Genomic DNA, 17,486 nt, shown 5'->3' with positions numbered 1-17,486 from the left:
TGATCAGAAGGAAGAAAAAATATTAAAATTTCGGCCTGATTGTCAGTACGTACAATTCATAGTTTTGCTCGAGTGAAATGTGCACAGGAACACACTCACCCTTCAAATAAAGCCATACTTGAAGAGATATACTTGATTTAACATTTTATTCATGATCTTAACATTTCCATGATCATAAAATTGGTATGACAGAAATCATCTAAACAACAAAACAAAAAAAGTGAGTTTGGAGTGCAAAAACTGTGTACATTCAGCGAACTGTGCTAATACCAAGTGGGGAGGAGGGGAAAAAACCAGACAATGTCATAGATTTGTTTACCAGAAAATAAGAAACAGGCAACTCCAAAAGTACTCAACAGGTTCCTTGACGTGATTGTATCTGGTGATCACGTGATGTGTTTTTCCCTGAAAAAAAGTGCTTATTTTCTGAACAAATAAAGACATACAGTGAATGCTGTGCAGTTACAGAGCTCATCTACAGTTAGCTTGTATCATAATGAGGTCTGGAGAGACACAAATGTGTGTGTTGTGTTTACGGCAGCCATGTTCTGCTGGAGCCAGTCATGATGTTGGAGGTCAAATGTTACAGATCTCCCTTAGAGTCTGATCCATCAACTGCTTTAGACTCTGGTCCTCTTGCTTAGCACGATCGAGTTTATCTGTTAATATAGCATGGCAGCAGTTAAACCCCGCTTGAGCACAACATTGCATACACAAAAGGGAAGCTCTAGTCAGGATTATACCAAACATACTATTCGACAATGTGGTTAAAAACCAAGTGGAAACCACAGGGGTTAGTATTCAATAAGTTGGGACAATTAGAAAATCAAAAACAGTGTCAAAAGTTAACACATTGAATTTACGTGTACTGACGAAAGCGCATCATCCACTTTGCGAATCAATCCCATTTGTAGCACCCTTTCTAGTTGGACGACTTATTTTGGGGAGATCTTACAAGCCTGGTCGAGTAGTTCCAGTATTCACGTACAGTTGACGTAGAACTACAACTAGATTTCCCAAACTATGAGAAGGGTATACAGTAGTTGCAACCATGTGCCAATGTCTCTTTCTTTGAGTTTTGAGCATAGGCCAAGGAACACCAGGAGTGGGAAGTCCATATTGGAATTCCTTAACAACAGTCAGCAGAAGCATTGGCTTTTTCATTTGTTGACAAGGGGGCAACAGTTTGAAACGCATTGCACTGACCCCTGCTGGTTTAGAGTGAAACAACAACAAGAAGAACAACTTCAATGTTCGGAGTATGTTCTGAGTTGTCCATGGGTTCAAAGAGCGAGCGCAACTAAATCGTTCGTATTGAATTTCTGTTCTGGGCATTTTACTTACTTAGCATAGGCCCTACCTCCAAGAAAACATGTAGCACATAAAAGAAACTCTTCAATTCAAACAACAGTGGGTGGGGTTGTTTGTTTTGCAACCATGAGATTATCAGATTCTTTCTGCCAAGTAGTAGTAGTACAGATCCTAATGAATGAATGTGCCACAGCCCTGACAGTAACTGAGAAAAACAAATATCAGACGCATTGATAATTTTCCAGTATGTCTGACCTTCCGCCAAGAACTCAACATGAAGCATGCATAACGATACGACTCCAAAACATGTTGTTTTTTTTCTCCTGCCGTTTGAAAGCACCCATTGATTGGATCTGTGCACCAGAGCCGGTTGAATATGCACATTGCATCAAAGTATTTGGACATTTGTGAAGAAGTTATAGAGGACGGCCTCACGCCTCGTTTAAGGCTATACGTAGCTCGTTGGTGAGAAGACGGTTTTTCTCAACCTGCTTGTAAAGGTGGTCTTGACAGTTGGAAGGCAAGTGAGAGAGAAAGAGGAGACAGAAGGCAGGTTAGTAGCAGAAGGCAATACCACGGCAGAGGTCAGTTAGTAGTTTGTAGCATCATGAACTTTTTGGTCCTTTTGAGCCAGCCAACACATTTCACAACATAATGAACTCGTCAATGAAAGCAGTCATTATGTTCAATACATTTTGTTTAGTGAAAGGGAGCGGAAATATTTTGCCAAAACATAAGAGTGCAGTCTGAGACGTCTGACTTAAATGATTGGATACAAGTAGTGAGCTCGTTCAAGTGCCTGAGCAACCAACACGTGAAATCCAACAACCAACTAAATCTTTAGTTATCGTCCTATTTCTATAAATACGTCTGCGAGCCATTCTTCATATCATTTATACTATTATGTAACAGCGGGACTAATTTCCAAAAGTAATCCACCGAGAGTTTCTTTGCCTCTGAGTGAACGGAAAGGTTCCCGGATACACCAGGGATATGGCGAAATTAGCCAATGGTGGCTCTACACAAGAGACATTCATTTTCAGTCTGGATCCAAAGAGTGAAAGTCTCCAGCTCTGTAGAGAGTACCAGAATCTCAAGAAATATCAAAAAACACCACAAAAGTACTTGGTGGTTAGGCCTTTTGCAAAACATTTTTAAGAGTCACGAGATGTGTGAGAAAAATTGTTAAATATAGCACCAAAGTTGGTAACACCAGGTGAGTGTTTGCTTCATCACAAGCCCTAATTTCACCCCGAGTCCTCGTGCAAATCAAGTATGAGTAGTTAGCATTTGCATGAGACAGAACCAGCACCCAAAAGCTCCAACTTAAACCAGGGCGTAACAAGTAGCTGCTAAGGATGCTTTAATTCTCTTTCGTGTATTTTGACAGAACAACATTATACCTTTGATTAAAGGACCCCAAATTCATAAATTGATGCGTTTGTCAGTCAAGCCTCAGTATTTCCAGTAAATTGAGGATTTAAAAAAAATATATGTTTCGCTATTAACACCGACTAACTCTTTACAATAGAATGTTTGGAGGCAAGATTTGTTTTGTATTCTACCTTAAAGGCTCCACTGTTTAAGACTTCACACCCCAACCGAAGTCCTATTCCAAATAATAGTCCTCCCACACAGAAACGGGGAACAGTGAATGGGAGAGGAGCTTTAGAGTTTATTCAAAAGCTACTCGACAAAATAAATTAAAACACAGAGAAAAACAATGCTTGAATAAAAATGGACAAATGAATGTAAGGGAAACAGGGGAAAAGGGCTGACAGAGATGGAAGAAGTTTTATTTTACAGCAACGTAAAACGGCTTGAAAAGGTGTGCATGAGAGGTGGGCGGTGGTAGCAGCAGCGGTGGCCCAACGAGCACAGAAAGTGGCAATCGAGGACAGTACAGAGAGGGCAGAAGTCAGTAAATTGGCGCAGCGCTGCACAGAGAGATGACCAACCAGCGTATGGCTTCCGAAGATGCACACATTTAGCTGTAGGGGGGAAAAGGTTGAAGAAAGAGTGACGAAAAGGGAAGAATGAGCATGCAGACTGGAGAAATAGGATGCAAGCGTGAGGAAGGGAAATTGTTGCACTTCGAGATCCTCAACTAAAAACTGCAATGTATGCTAATGTATTGTTATAAACTATATATAGTTAGTAGACATACAGGTGCATAGCAATATATTATACAGTTGCAGAATAGTGCATTTCAGTAATTCTTTCAAAAAGTGACACTAAGATGGATTCAACATTCTACGATAATTCCTACTTCATTTCTATCTGAAAACTCATTTAGATTTTTTTCCTTGTCTATTATTTAGCTGATCCTAAAAAGTCTTGAACATAAAAAAAAAGGTTAAAACCCGTGTGTAGTGAATCTATAAAATGTTCAAGTTTCACATTTTGAATTGAACTACTGAATTAAATTAAGTTGTGCACATGCAAATCTATTGAGATGCACCTGTACTTTTTTTTTTTTTGGACAAAACAAATCGACAGACTCTGTGACCAAACTGAGACATGCCACAAGGAGGAGCTATTTTCTGTTACAGTGGTCAAAGGCTCTGTGTGTGGGTAGACTACTAGAAAGGATGGACACAAGCATACGCGCAGCACGCACGCACGCACACACGCACACACGCACACACGCACACACGCACACACGCACAAGCATCCTGTGAAATTACATTGATGTCATGTCGTTGAGGGCGTGGTCCAGCTCCTCGCTGATGGCCTTGTACTTCAGTTTCTGGGCATACAGCTCGTCTACGGTGGAGGAATTATTACCAAGGTGGTGGATCGGATTGAGACAAACAAAAAAAAAAAAAAAGGGGGGGAAAGGAAAATGAAATGAAGTCAGACAACCAAGGCAAAAAAAATTTTAAAAGGCGATGAAAGAAAGAAGCCATGAAAGGGAGCGGGACAGTAATAGAAACGCAACAGCTGCGGAGGTAGTGACAGATTCTGAAGGAGTCACAGAGAAAGCGTCCGGCCCGACACCTGCCGGCCTTAAACAGCCAGCGGATTGGAATGCCGGACACAGGCAGCACGTTGAGGAGCACCGTTGCCAACGCGAATAACAGCACGGCCGCACCCGCTTTTTTTTCCCAACCGCGATAAACCGTTAAAGAATGCGACGCCCGCATGAAATGATCTGACACTGTATTACGTTTCAAACAATCCCTCGTAAGGCACAAATTTGGGTTCTTCGGGTGCCTGGTAAGATTTGAAATTAAGAGATTCGTACCTTCTAGGTCGTCGATGGTCTTCTCAAGCTTGGCGACTGACCTCTCAGCAAACTCAGCACGGGTCTCAGCCTGCAAGATGTAGGAAAAATATGTTGAAAGAAAGCAACTACTATTCAAAACAGCTGATTTTAGCGCCTCGTAAAACAAGGAAACATATTTGCTAACTGAAATGAAACATGATGACCATGTTTGGTGCCTTCTTTATCAGGCCATTTGATAATAGAAGCAAAGTTCATTAAATATCACCAAAAAATAGACATCACTCTGATATGCTGTTAGAATTTGGTAGTATTGAAAAGTTCCTCAATTTGAAAATGTGCTTCAACAATCTTCGGTTGTTAATATATTGACTAAACCTGTGCCTCCTCACCTCCTTCAGCTTGTCTGTGAGAACCTTGATCTCCTCCTCATACTTGTCCTCCTTTTGCGAGTACTGTGATTGCACGCACAGAAAAAAATGGTGTCACAAATTCAGAAACGGCTTCAACGCTGTCATGTTGTGTCATTCTCCTCTTCTGCTGGCTCACCTTCTCTGCCTGAGCCTCCAAAGACTTCAGGTTGTTCTGTACGGTCTTCAGTTCCTCCTCAAGCTCAGAGCATTTGCTGTGGTTTTATTGTTTGGGTTGGAAAATAGCATGATAGTCATGAACCAACGCTGTATCCAAGAATGATGAGTATTTTTTAAAATTGTGAGGTTCTTACCTCTCAGAGAGTTCAGCGCGCTCCTCTGTACGTTCCAAATCACTCTCGATGATCACAAGCTTACGGGCCACCTGAAGTCAAACACGCAGTACGAGTCAGAACATTTCAAAGTCTTCCAGAGGTCCTCCAGTTAAGAAACTCGCCTCCTCGTATTTGCGGTCAGCCTCCTCAGCGATGTGCTTGGCCTCCTTCAGCTGAATCTCCTGCAGCTCCATTTTCTCCTCATCTTTCATCGCCCTGTTCTCAATAACTTTCATGCCTCTGAGGGGACACAATTGGTAATTTGGTTATTTCCAAAGGGAAGTTACAAAAACTTTTGGACGCACACAAAACAATGCTACTTGGCACAAACTCCAGAAGACGTTAAAAAACAATTCTTGGCCATTAATAATCAAATGAAAAAAACTAATTACACTGGTAACAGAGCATGCCTTCTTGTGTGGCATGACAACAAATTGTTATATCAAAATACCATTCAGTGGGACTTAAAAAAAGGGGGGGGGGCATGTTGTCAGAAAACAAAAGCAGATTAAGCTCATAAGAAAGCAGAACAGCAATGCATGAATTGTAAAAAGTGCCGGAAGGAAGGAGGAAAAGACAGAAGGCAAAAAAAAGTTGAATCAAGTACGGTGACTTTTGTCCCTCCCTGCTTAATGGTTCGTGGAGGACTAGAAAAAAAGGTGCCTCATTCTTGAGGCTATGGATTCAGAGCCAGAAGGACTCAGAGCCACAAGTGGTATCGCCGAGACAGATGCTTGGGAGTGATCTTGCAACAGGCTATGTCAAGAACTAACCAAAATATGGCAAATAGGGGCTTGTTTAAAAAAAAAAAAAAAAAACTCAAAGCTTCTATTTTCTGACAGGCTCTGAAAGCAAAGTCATGTGGGTGTTGTTGAAACTGTATTTCAGCTCTCATATTTAAATGGAGAGAAGGAGTGTGCATGCACCTCTCGCTCTCATCAGCAGCCTTCTCAGCCTCCTCCAGCTTGGTCAGAGCCGTAGCCAGACGCTCCTGTGCACGATCCAACTCCTCCTCAACCAGTTGAATGCGCCTGTTCAGGGAAGCGACATCACCCTCTGCCTGGAAGGGCAAGTGAGTCAACCAGTCAAGTGGATTTGCATAAGAGCTTTTTTGTTTTGTTTTTTAATGCCCTGCACGACTTTGCAGCATCCAAGCAAATCTTGGGCGTGGTGAGGGATGCGGAAAGGAAGGGTGGGGGTCGAGCGACACAGTGGATTCTTTTCGCAGAGTTTGGGTTCGATCATTTAAAGTCTGTAATTGAGCGCCAAGCAGGTGATGATCCTAAGTGATGACTGTTTAGGCTACTTGAGGGGGGGTGCCCTGTGTTGCTCGTGGGCATATGCACAAGGAGGAACCCGTCGTCAAGCTAGCGTACTCGTTACCGGGCGTTTTCTACGCTAATGGTGGGGGGCCCAAAACATAAGTGAGGACATCCAGTACATGATCATGAAGCGCTGTCTGGGCCTAGCCGCCACGCTTTTTGACCAGACTTACGCCTAATGCCGTCGGCAGCCTCAACACTAATTGCCTTAAATCATTAGCGTCGGCTTACTGCTTCCCTTGCGCTCCTCTCCAGGTTGAGTTCCCGCTGGAGGAAGGCAGCCCGGTCCTCCGCCGCATCCGCCTGCTCTTGTAGCGACTTGATTTTCTTCTTTACCGCTTCCAAGGAGCTTCCACCGGCCATAATTGAGCCCCGACTAGTGTAGGTTCCGTTCCGGCTAAGCTAGTCTCGTTCTTCTTGGGCGCCGCCGTTGGACACTGGGCGAGATGCGGCGCGTTTGATCCCTGCCCCCACCCTCACTTTAATCAAGTGTTGATGAGGATTGGGACGTGCCATCAAACCCGGAAGTGACTCTCTTCCCACGGAAATTATTTCAGGCATCAACGAAATTAAAACATGTCAACTATGAAGTGTATGCATTTAGATGGTTTATTATAAAAGAATATTGTCCTTTATATGTATTTTTTTTACTTACAGGGACTTAATTAAGGAACGATTAAAGTGTTCACCCCCAACTGGAAAATTGAGCTAACCCAAAAACTGATCTATTTCAAAAATGTAAAGAAGCAAGCTATATTCGCGCTTTGGAATTTGTAAACACTATTATTATTTTATTTTTTTTTTGGTGTTGTAGTTATATGGTTTTTAACTGACAGAAATTAAGTGACATACTAACCAATTGATTAAGTCACACACTAAAGAGCTAACTGACAAAGTCAAAAAGGACTGAGTAACTGATTGATAAAATCACTCACTCAGTAAAAAAAAACCTGACTGACTAATTTACAACCGAATTGATTTACAAATTAAATAATTGACTTACAAACTAAGTAACAAATTGACTGAGTGAGTGGCTGACTCACTGACGAAACCGCTAACTGGCTCTCCTACTGAGGAACCCATTTACTCATTGAGAAAATAACTGACTGTGATTTTTCGACTTAACCGACGAACTAAACAGGCTAATTGACCGAATTACTATTTAACCAACTGACTTCTCACTCTCTCACTGAGTAAATAACAGAGTAATTTCCTACATAACTACATTTTACTTACAAACTAACCGACTGACTTAGAAAATAATTAACTGACTTAGTAACTAACTGACCATTTAATTTCCTTGTGGACTGACTAACTCAAAATTTGACCGACTAACTAACCGACTGAGTAAACTGGACCTTACGTGTTTCTATTCTGAGACTATGAATAGGGCTGACAGATAAAATTCAAACTATATTTCAACATGTCCCTTTTCAATATTCTGTATGGTTCATTGCAGACATTAAACGGTCCGTATATGTGAATGTGGATCTGAATGGTGATTTGTACCTATTGTTCAAAGCTCCACGCCACACACGACTTATTTTTTGGTTCTTTTTACTATATTAAATCTTCAAATATATTCAAAAGATAATATCTGAATTTTAAATTGCTTTGAATCACTTGAGATACATGCTGTCAAAAAAGTGGTAGTTGTATAACGATAACTGTTATTGTTATTATTTGATGTAGCCAGAAAACTGGTAATTTAATCTGAGCCTGGACATAAAGGAGACGACCTGTGCCCACTGGAACAAGCACACATCTGTCAAGGTTCACACGGGTAAAACACGCAAGTAAAAAACAGTCTGGTGTAACATTACACCAGCACTGTAGAATGCACTCAAGAAGGTGGTAAGCAGTGACCTTACCATATGGAGGACACACTAAATATAACGTTCTACCCACAGGTGTCTTTACTTGATTATTGCATTGTTTAGCCATTAATGTAGGGGAGCTAGGTGTTGAGAGGGAGGTCATTTCAAGGTCACATGAGTGAGGCCTGAACTCACGTCTGTGGCTTTCTTCTCAGCCAACTCCAGTTTTTCCTGGGCATCCTTCAAGGCTTCAGAGTATTTGTCCAATTCGTCCTCTGTCGCCTTGAGCTTCTTCTGAAGTGCCACCAGGTCATCCTCAAGCTGGGACAAAGAGAGATTTATCATTTCTGCTCATTTACTAACATGCACTACAGCGTGCGCATAAAGCAGCAGAGTAAACGCTCCGCATTAGATGCCAACCTGTTTGCTCCTGTCCTCTGCCGCTTTCTTGTCCGACTCGGCCTGCTCAGCTCTGTCCAAGGCGTTCTCCTTGTCGAGCTTGAGCATCTGCATCTTCTTCTTGATGGCATCCATGGCTGCTTAAGTGTCGGTCGGTGCTTTGCACGTATAACCAAATGAGACGAAAGATGGTTGGCGAAGGGCGAGGGTCGGAGCGTCTGAACCACACTGAACGCCAAGCTGGAGTGCGAGCTCGCCCACGTTGTGACGAGTCAAATATGTCTTTTCGGACAGGCGGGTTACTAGACACCCAATACCTTTTTGGACACAACCGCAGCTGCTTGCCACGCCAGGGGGCCTATTTTTTGCGAAAGTCTTCCTCAATTCGCTCCGCCGAGACATTTGACCACTTGTGTGACCATACATGGGGGATGGGTGTCAGTCTAGCAACCTGTCACCCCCTCCCTCCTTCCTTACGCCACCAACACGTCCAGCCCTATTTCCAACACCCCTCCATGCAGCAGCATCAAGGAACAAAGGAACAAACTGTTAATAATGCCCTAATTCGTCACCCTTTTTGTGATGTCACCCCACCTATGATTTCATACACGAAACCCTATTCCCACAAACACAGGACATATAAACTGGTTACATAAACTCAAACACTTCAATATTAACTGTATGCAATTGAAGCCAGCACAGGTGTACAGTATTTGCAGTATCGAACTCCCGAAAACATTCAAAGGAACTCAGTGAATGTTAGAACGTTACATTTACTTCTTAATTTTGAGCTAGTTATGATTCTACTATTATTTCTTGACTTTATTATGCATTACATTTTTACTCTATAGTGCAGCGTCGGCTGTGATGCGAACTTTGCATCGGTCTGTCGTGGTGAAGAAGGAGCTGAGCCAAAAGGCATAGATCTCAATTTATCAGTTGATCTACGTCCGTTCCCTCACCTATGGTCACGAGCTACGGGTCGTGACTGAAAGAACGAGATCCCGGATATAAGTGGCCGAAATGAGTTTCCTCCACTGGTTGTCCGGACTCTCCCTTAGAGATAAGATGAGAAGCAAATCATACACGGTAACTTCCATGATGCATTTTGTTGTTGCCATAAAGCTAATAACAGTAACTTAAACAATTGTGGAATATACTGTTATTCTTGACTTCTTCACATGATTTCAGTTATAATGGCCCTCCAAGGGAAATGGTCACTAAAATGTGGCCTGCAACGAAAATGGGTTTGACACCCCCGTTCTTAGGCATTTTATCTCCTTTTAATAAATAGGTATTTATTTAAGCTATACTTAAAAAAAGATATCAGTATAAAACAAGTTAGGGTTTTTATTGACAGTATTATTTACAGTAATTGTGTCATTTATTTTCTATGTAGTGCATCAAGCTGAACATTATCAGCTCACAACTAATACTCGACTTATAAAGTATAAAAAATATCTTTTAATTTTTATCTATAATCTATTGATTTCGATAGATCTGTATATACACTATACTGTATCCATCAATCTGCCAACTCAGCCATTAGACAGTCAGGAGATGTAAAGTTATGTCCTAGTATGTCGTGCATGTGAGTTATTCACGCAAAGCAAATCTATCTGATTAAATAAGCCTCGTGTGGACGTTACTCCCCCTCCGAGGGAGGTGTCAGGTTAGCTTGTGATACTTTATGTTTGTGTTCGAGGGATCATTTGGGAAGCTCTTGGCTGGCATACTTAACATCCTGGCTACTATCGGATGGGCTTTGCTTTCCCTGTCGAGGATCATCATCCAGCTTGTCCGAGTGGCTTTCTGTGCTGATGCATGTTGGAAAGTCACAGCTCTTCAATTGGCCACCCTAGATGAAGTGGCTTTTGGCTTTTCAACAGCACACCCCCCCTGTCACCTTGGGCCCATTTGATAGTTCACAGGATCACTGGCACCGTTGCAGCTGTCTCAGACACACGCACACACACACACACACTCAGCCCGGGCCAAGACGGCTGCATGGTGAGGTAAAAGTAGCTGACTGAAAACTGGTGTGAACTACATAAGCGGAAATTTGTCTGTAAATACTGATATTCATATAGAAATTAATGTATGACATTAGAAGCTCTACTGTAAGATGAATGAAGGTGGCTGCACTGTACTATGTTATGAAATATTATATGTGAACATTATGTTTGGGCTTGCCTTTCTGGCTTACATTCAAGTGCTGTGATGGGTGAATATGTTTGTGGTGTCGCTGCTTGCAAAACACTCAATTCGGTCCCAGTTGGTACCCGCCATTCCCACCGTCAACTGTCAGATATACATATTTTTTAATATAGTATGTGGTAAAAGGGATTCCTTATCTAAAAGGAGTACAAGGAGCAGCTGTTGGCAGCCATAATTAAGGTGGCCTCCTCAAATTTTAGTGGCTGACAAATTTAGCTTGGCTATCAGTGGACCGTCTGGCTTGCCCACAGCCTCAGGTTTACTGCCGAGTCAGAAATGCCATCTTGTACTGACACTAAAGCAACAGAAGGACACTTAAGAGCTCTCCTTAATGGCAGAACAGAACACAACCTATGACCTCCACTCGGGGCATGAATTACAGTGACATAATCATCATCAATTGGCATAAATGAAAGGATTGAAGGGTTTCGGATTATTATTTTTTTTTTTTAAGCTTTAAAAATTCACCAGCCATTAAATTCTACAGAAAGCCAATTCAGGACAACTAAAATAAAATAATCCCAGCTGGTTGGGCTTTGCGTGTATTTTGTCGAGGTTTCCTCCCGCATTCCAAACATGCAAGCCAGTTCTTTGTCCATCGGTGTGAATGTGTGTATTGTTTGTCTTCATGTGTCCCGCGAATGGCTGTGAACCAGTCCAGCGTACACCACGCCTCTCACTCAAAGTAGGCCCCAGTTCACCCACAACCTGAATCAAATTGCGGCTCAGTAGGCTTCATTCTCCCAGTGTGTTTTCCTTTTGAAAGAGGGATAAAAAAAGGCATTAAATATACCATGGAACATAATTAAGTAAATCATAATGCTCACACAGAGGGCCGTTGACACAATGCAACACTTTATTTCCAGTAAATACAAAAAAATATTTTTTATCGTGGCCGGATAAATATCTTATATATGCCATCTTTACTGTCTATCTGTTAAAGGTAACACATACAACATCTGTAAAATGTCTCACACCATTCTAATGGTGACAAATGTTTATGTAACAGAACTTAAGTATATAGGCTATCGGAGGAGATGGGAGGGAAGCTACCGGTACTCATTCATACAACGCCTCTGTAGTCAACACATTCGAAAAGGGGCTGATTGACTGACAAACAAATCCAGTTTGCATTGGTTTTAAAACCAAAGACTGCCAGATCTAGGTTTCACTATGATCATATGAAAAAAGGCCCACAGTGAAACAGTACCAGCATCACTCAATAAGGCCTTTAAATGTGTCATAATGATGAGAAACAAAATGGAAATGCAGTATTAGCATCATAAAAAAAGGCCGTAAATGAGTCAGAAGGGTGAGATAACTCAAAATATAGCAGACCAGTTTGCTCATCTCCCTAAAAGGCCTTGCGTGTCAGAAATTAAGACATGATGAACATGCAGTCCTACCATGCCCCAAAAGGGCATACACAAGGAACTTGATGAAATCCAGTCCTCAGAAATGCTTCTTTGAGAATCATGATTAAAAAAAAAAAAAAAAAGAAAAGCAATGCAACATTGTTATCACCCCCCCCCCCCCAAAAAAAATCCTGGAGTCAGAGTGAGAGAGCAACATCAAGGAAATGCAGTAAATCACTGCTAACATCCTTATAAAGTTTTTAAAATGTGTCACGATGTTGAGACCCCATGACATTGCAGTGACCCGTTATGTATAGAAAGAACTTACATGAGGCAGAATGGTGAAAACCTTCATGAAAATGCAGTGAACCACTTTGACACCCCTCTAAAAAAGTATCAAACTGACGATGAACATGATGAAAATCCCGTCAGGCAGTTGTATCATCTCCCAAAATGCTTTGCGTGATTCAAAATTAACAAGCACCGTGGAAATGTAGTGAACTTTTCTCATCAGCCACCTGAAGAGCTTTTAAATGTGTCAGAAAGTTGCAACATGATAATATTGCATTGAACCAGTTTCATATCACTACCCCCCTCAAAAAAAAAAAAAAAAGCCATTAAATGTGTCACCGTGAAGAGTGGCTTTGTGGATGCAAGTCATTCGAGACTTGGATGAAGTTAACACCCAGAACAACAACAAATGACATTCAATGCCAAAAATGCTTGTGCTTCCACTGACACACACACACACACCACTGTAGAGACTGTATAGGCTACGTACTAAGGCACTAATAATAAAAATAACATTATGGGCGCGCGCGCGCACACAAACACAAACACACACACACACACGCGAAAAATGTCCATTTTAAAGGTACGTCAAAGTATTTGTGCATCCATATAGATTTGATGATGCACTTGAAGCGTTGACCTGAACATCCAGCCTACATGTAAGTTACAGTATGTTGTAACTTAGGACATAAGGTAAGGCAAAAAGCCAATTACAATCACATTTTGGTAAACAAAGGGCTCATCTATTGCAGGTAGTATATTCATAAAGCCATAGCCTTCAGTTAAAAAAAATAAAGATTGCTTTTTCAATTCATGTTGCAGAATTGTGCTTGATTTCTGCCGAGATGCCTTCAGTCTTAAAGTTATTAAAATACGCAAAAACTATTGAAAAAGATGAAGACGCAATATTTTGAGGTATTTCTCAATGTCAGCCAATCTAACAAATTTCAACTTATTTCACGGTAGAAGGGAAATTAAGCATCTTTAATTATAATTGGTACTTTGCATTGATCGACACAGGACACTGACACTGCCCTCTACAGCACGATCCTTGTTATTGCATCAGATTAATTTCCCCAAAGTGTGATTACAAAATTGGAGGTGAAAGATTTTTGCGACAAAAAAACACCCTCAAAATAAAAATAAATATACCTTCCCAGTCTCTATAAGTCACCTTTGAGTCTAAAAGGCTGCACATTGTAAATTAAAGGTCGAAGATAAACATGCAGATCATGTTGCATGTTGGGAGGGGGGGTTAACACAGAAAATGTCCATGAGTCAAATTTACAGTGACAAGTGTGTAAAACCATCCTTCGTCAATGAGTTCATGTAACTTCTCATGGCCATTAAAGAGGCTTTCACACAACATGGGAACTTCTCAATGCGGGTAAACAATCATTTGTGAATAAAACATTTCATAGGGTCACTCCCAATCGGGTCACATTCGGTTTGAGATCAGTCGAAGTAGCTGTGTTGTCGTACGAGGAGACAATCGTGTTTGTCCCAAAAGCCTTCGTTTTGAAGACTACGCGGAACTGTTCGCTTCCAACAAGTCTCACAGCAGAGGAGACATTTCAAGGGATCGTTGGTTTGTGTGTTTGGTTTAGTTGTTGTCCTCGCGCAGTTCACTCGGCAAGAACTTGTACTGCTGCTGTCGGATCTGAGCCAACTTCTTGCGGGCTTCCTCCAGCTCACGCTCCTTCCTCAGCATCTCCTCCTGAGCAGCGATGATCTGAACGGAAGACAACCGAAGAATGACAAATTAATAAATAAATTCTTTGTCTACAGGTTCATTTGGATCGGAACAGGTTCTGACGAAGGTGAGATGATTAGAAATAATATATGGGAACAAATCCTGGATCCGTACCAAAACAATTGTAATAAATCAACATTAATACTGGAATGTAAGTAATCTATAGTCTTAAAATGGAGGGGAAAAAAATAGAGGAAATCATCCGTATTACTTATTCACAAAGAATTTAAGAACATGTAAAAACAGAAAAAAAGAACATATATATATATACACACAGGTATATATATACATTTTTTTTTTTAATGGCAGAAATTATGAAATCACTTCAATATTTACACTAAAACAGACCTGGGATATTTAATAGGGTGTTGTTATTTACCTGTGCAATCCCTCCCACGAACTTGGTCTTAACCACCACGTTGTCTTCGTCAGCTTTATCAAATGCCGCCTTCTGAGCGGCTCGAACCAGGTTGTCGGATGCCTTTTTGACTGCATTGCCAGCAATCTGGTTGGAAATCCAATGGGGCCGTCATGTAAAACCACCAGGACGTACCAAAAAATGTTGCACGATAATATTCCACTGAGAGCTTGAAACATCTGTAAACATCTGCTGTGACTTTGAAAAAGGAAATAATCTATATATATACACACATATATGCGTTATTATAAATTATTTTAAAAATAGTCCAAAATTAATCAACAGATGAATTGATCGTGAAAATAATCAGTAGTTGCAGTAGCTGTACACGCAAGTTAACGCAAACAAACTGGATGGTTGGCAGCTGGTATCGGGAAAAACGGATCTGAAATGCAGACCTGCAGTCTCCTCATGGCTTCAGAGTCTTGGTCAGCCTTGACCTTGCAGGCCACCAGCAGCTGTGCAGTGGAGGCGGCCACCTGCTTGGCTGACGAGATGAGCTTCTCCTCGCTGGCGTGGCCTTGCACGGACGCGTTGGCCGCTTCGCACAAGTTGCTCGTGGCCGCTGCCACCATACGTGCCTGAGTGAAGGCGCACGATTCATCAGCCATCTCGTCAAATTGCGTCAAGCCGATCAAACGTCCGTCGTACTCACAGCCGAGATGAGCCCCTGGGACCACTGTCCGTCGTCTACGGCGTTGGCGGGAATGGAGCCCACTTTGCCTTGAGCCACCAGCTCCCTCTGGGCGGCCGAGGCGGATTTGACCAGGGCGCTGGTGGCGGCGGCGATGGACTTGGCCGCCTCCAGGATCTGCTCCTCAAAGTTCAACGTTTCGTCTGCCAACTGAAGTCAAAGAACAGCAACACACGCTTCCATTAAACTTCTATCACTTACTGTGTATACATGTATATTGTACATCGTGTACCGAGAACTTCTGAAGGCCCCTCATCCGCACCAGTCACACAGCAACATACCGGTATCAAACCAAACCAATCTGAGCCTTTATTTTTATTTTTCCTCCCCCATCGACGAGCCTCCACTTCAGCGTCGATGTCTTCATCCTAATTTGACTGAGTTGGTATGATTAAACAAATTTTATTTCCCACCAAACTTTGTAGGAAGATGAAGGGGCCAAGGAAGAAGTTATCAAATTGCCTGTGTTAGCATTTAAAAAATAAATAAACAAAAACAAACATGTTTCAAGGTCATTTTTACACGGTTTTCTTCACTTCTCAGAGAATAATGCAACAGTTTTAAGTTATATTTTTGGCATTACAGGAAGTGGGAACTGATGAAAAAATATTTGGGGAAAACCAAATTTCGGTGACTCATTTCTTTTTCTTTTTTGGTTGTTCGCAGACAGGGGCAGACCAAACAGTATAGTACATTTTAATGCTTTGTGTGAATTTTTTTTTTGTTGTATTTTAGTAATGACCTCTACCTTTCTTTTTTTAAATGATCTATTCCTTCGTTTTTCATTATACATGTACACCGATTTTTTTAAAAGAATTTAAGTGTTTGAGAATTTAGTTCAGTTTTATCATTACCATTATTATTTGACTTTTGGAGTTGTTTTTATTTTTAAAACGTTTTTTAAAAATACATATGACCAGTTATATTTTCCCTCTTAGTTTTTTCATTTTCAAAAAAGTTACACATTTGGAACTCCCTCACTTCCCCCTGACACCCCCGCCCCCAACTTTAATTGACATTTATTTTATTTTTACTTTTTAAATTGAAGTCATTTAAACTGTAGTTCTTTATAGATAAAAATATGCTTTCTTTTTTTTCCCAATTCTACTTAACTCATTTAGTACCAGCCAATTCTAGACCAAGTCTGAAAAGACGTTTAAAAACGTCTTTGGGAGTGAATGAGTTAACAAAATAATTTTTGTGGCTGTTTTTGACATTTTCCCTATTTTTTTTTTTTGTGAATCATCCATCCATCCATCTAAAATTACAAAATTCTGACATGTGCTGAAGGTGAGTTGATGGAGGTCTGCACTCACGGTAAACCAATGCTGAAGAATCTGAATGGCACAGCGAGTGGCTGCAGGGGCTATTTATCATATTGCAGTAAAGTGAAGTGTGCGGCTGAATAACACACGTGACCGCTTGCGCACAAACACACAGACATACGCACATTCACGCACCACAAGTCTGTAGACAGAGCGGGACACTGTAGGAATATGTTTGATATATAGTTGGGACTGAATAACAACCTAATATATCAAACATATCAGACAGAGCCCTGCAGAGGAGGCCTCCTGAGGCAGGGGCAGGCAAGGAAAGGGTTGGTGGGGGTTAAAGGTCAGGGATTGAGGGGATTAATTTGGTGATTTGCTGCGGATTGAAAAAAAGCATACTGCATGTATAAACGGCAAGGAGATTTAGCTCGGTTATCCACAGATGGAAGGATGGAGGAGGAGGAAGAAACAAGGCAGAAGGGAAAATGGCCAAATCTTGTGATGGATATTAAAAACCTTTGAACTAATGATTTGGGTATTTACAAAAGGCGGGGCTGATGTTTATAGATTGGCACGCATTGCTCCAGGATTTCTTTTTCTTTTCTCGGACGGAACTAAGGGTCCATACATACGGGGGCTGAGAAAATAATGAATAAATATATTT

General features: G+C 41.3%; 2 protein-coding genes across 7 annotated transcripts in view; both read right to left on the bottom strand.

The window, feature by feature from the left end:
- Positions 1–127: 127 nt before the first annotated feature.
- Positions 128–8,970, bottom strand: tpma (alpha-tropomyosin). 6 transcript variants are annotated; one of them, XM_086107302.1, is made up of 9 exons: positions 6,836–7,095; positions 6,209–6,342; positions 5,405–5,522; positions 5,262–5,332; positions 5,087–5,162; positions 4,930–4,992; positions 4,559–4,628; positions 3,999–4,077; positions 128–659 (listed from the first exon to the last, which is right to left on the bottom strand). In XM_086107302.1, the coding sequence occupies exons 1-9, from the start codon at positions 6,965–6,967 to the stop codon at positions 656–658; spliced, it is 747 nt and encodes a 248-aa protein (XP_085963428.1). In that variant the 5' UTR covers positions 6,968–7,095; the 3' UTR covers positions 128–655. The 6 variants fall into 6 exon arrangements, with proteins under 6 accessions (XP_085963428.1, XP_085963430.1, XP_085963429.1 ...); XM_086107300.1 differs by lacking the exon at positions 128–659 and adding an exon at positions 2,967–3,302; XM_086107305.1 differs by lacking the exons at positions 128–659; positions 6,836–7,095 and adding exons at positions 8,617–8,742; positions 8,842–8,970 and having other exon boundaries at positions 3,995–4,077.
- A 2,901-nt stretch (positions 8,971–11,871) lies between these two features.
- The window catches only part of LOC147207779 (talin-2), an 80,006-nt gene continuing 74,391 nt past the window's right edge, over positions 11,872–17,486 (bottom strand). The window contains exons 55-58 of the mRNA XM_086107299.1: positions 15,510–15,698; positions 15,253–15,435; positions 14,816–14,941; positions 11,872–14,415 (exon numbers count right to left, since the gene is read on the bottom strand). Of these exons, the coding sequence (XP_085963425.1) occupies positions 14,287–14,415; positions 14,816–14,941; positions 15,253–15,435; positions 15,510–15,698 (627 nt within the window). The 3' untranslated portion in view covers positions 11,872–14,286. The remainder of the gene's footprint in view (positions 14,416–14,815; positions 14,942–15,252; positions 15,436–15,509; positions 15,699–17,486) is intronic.

This window comes from Hippocampus guttulatus, chromosome 3 (genome assembly GCF_054856545.1).
Source record: "Hippocampus guttulatus isolate MCC_2025c chromosome 3, RoL_Hgut_1.0, whole genome shotgun sequence".
Taxonomy (NCBI): Eukaryota; Metazoa; Chordata; class Actinopteri; order Syngnathiformes; family Syngnathidae; genus Hippocampus; species Hippocampus guttulatus.
Note: the sequence above shows the minus strand (reverse complement) of the source record. Positions and strands in the feature narration are given on the sequence as shown.

Coding starts and splice junctions, on each gene's coding strand:
- tpma (XM_086107305.1), bottom strand. CDS start 8,955: ATGGATGCCATCAAGAAGAAGATGCAGATGCTCAAGCTCGACAAGGAG. Junction 6,343..8,616: donor CTGAGAAGAAAGCCACAGAC/GTGAGTTCAGGC, acceptor TTGCCCTTCCAG/GCAGAGGGTGATGTCGCTTC. Junction 5,523..6,208: donor GCTGCTGATGAGAGCGAGAG/GTGCATGCACAC, acceptor GTGTCCCCTCAG/AGGCATGAAAGTTATTGAGA.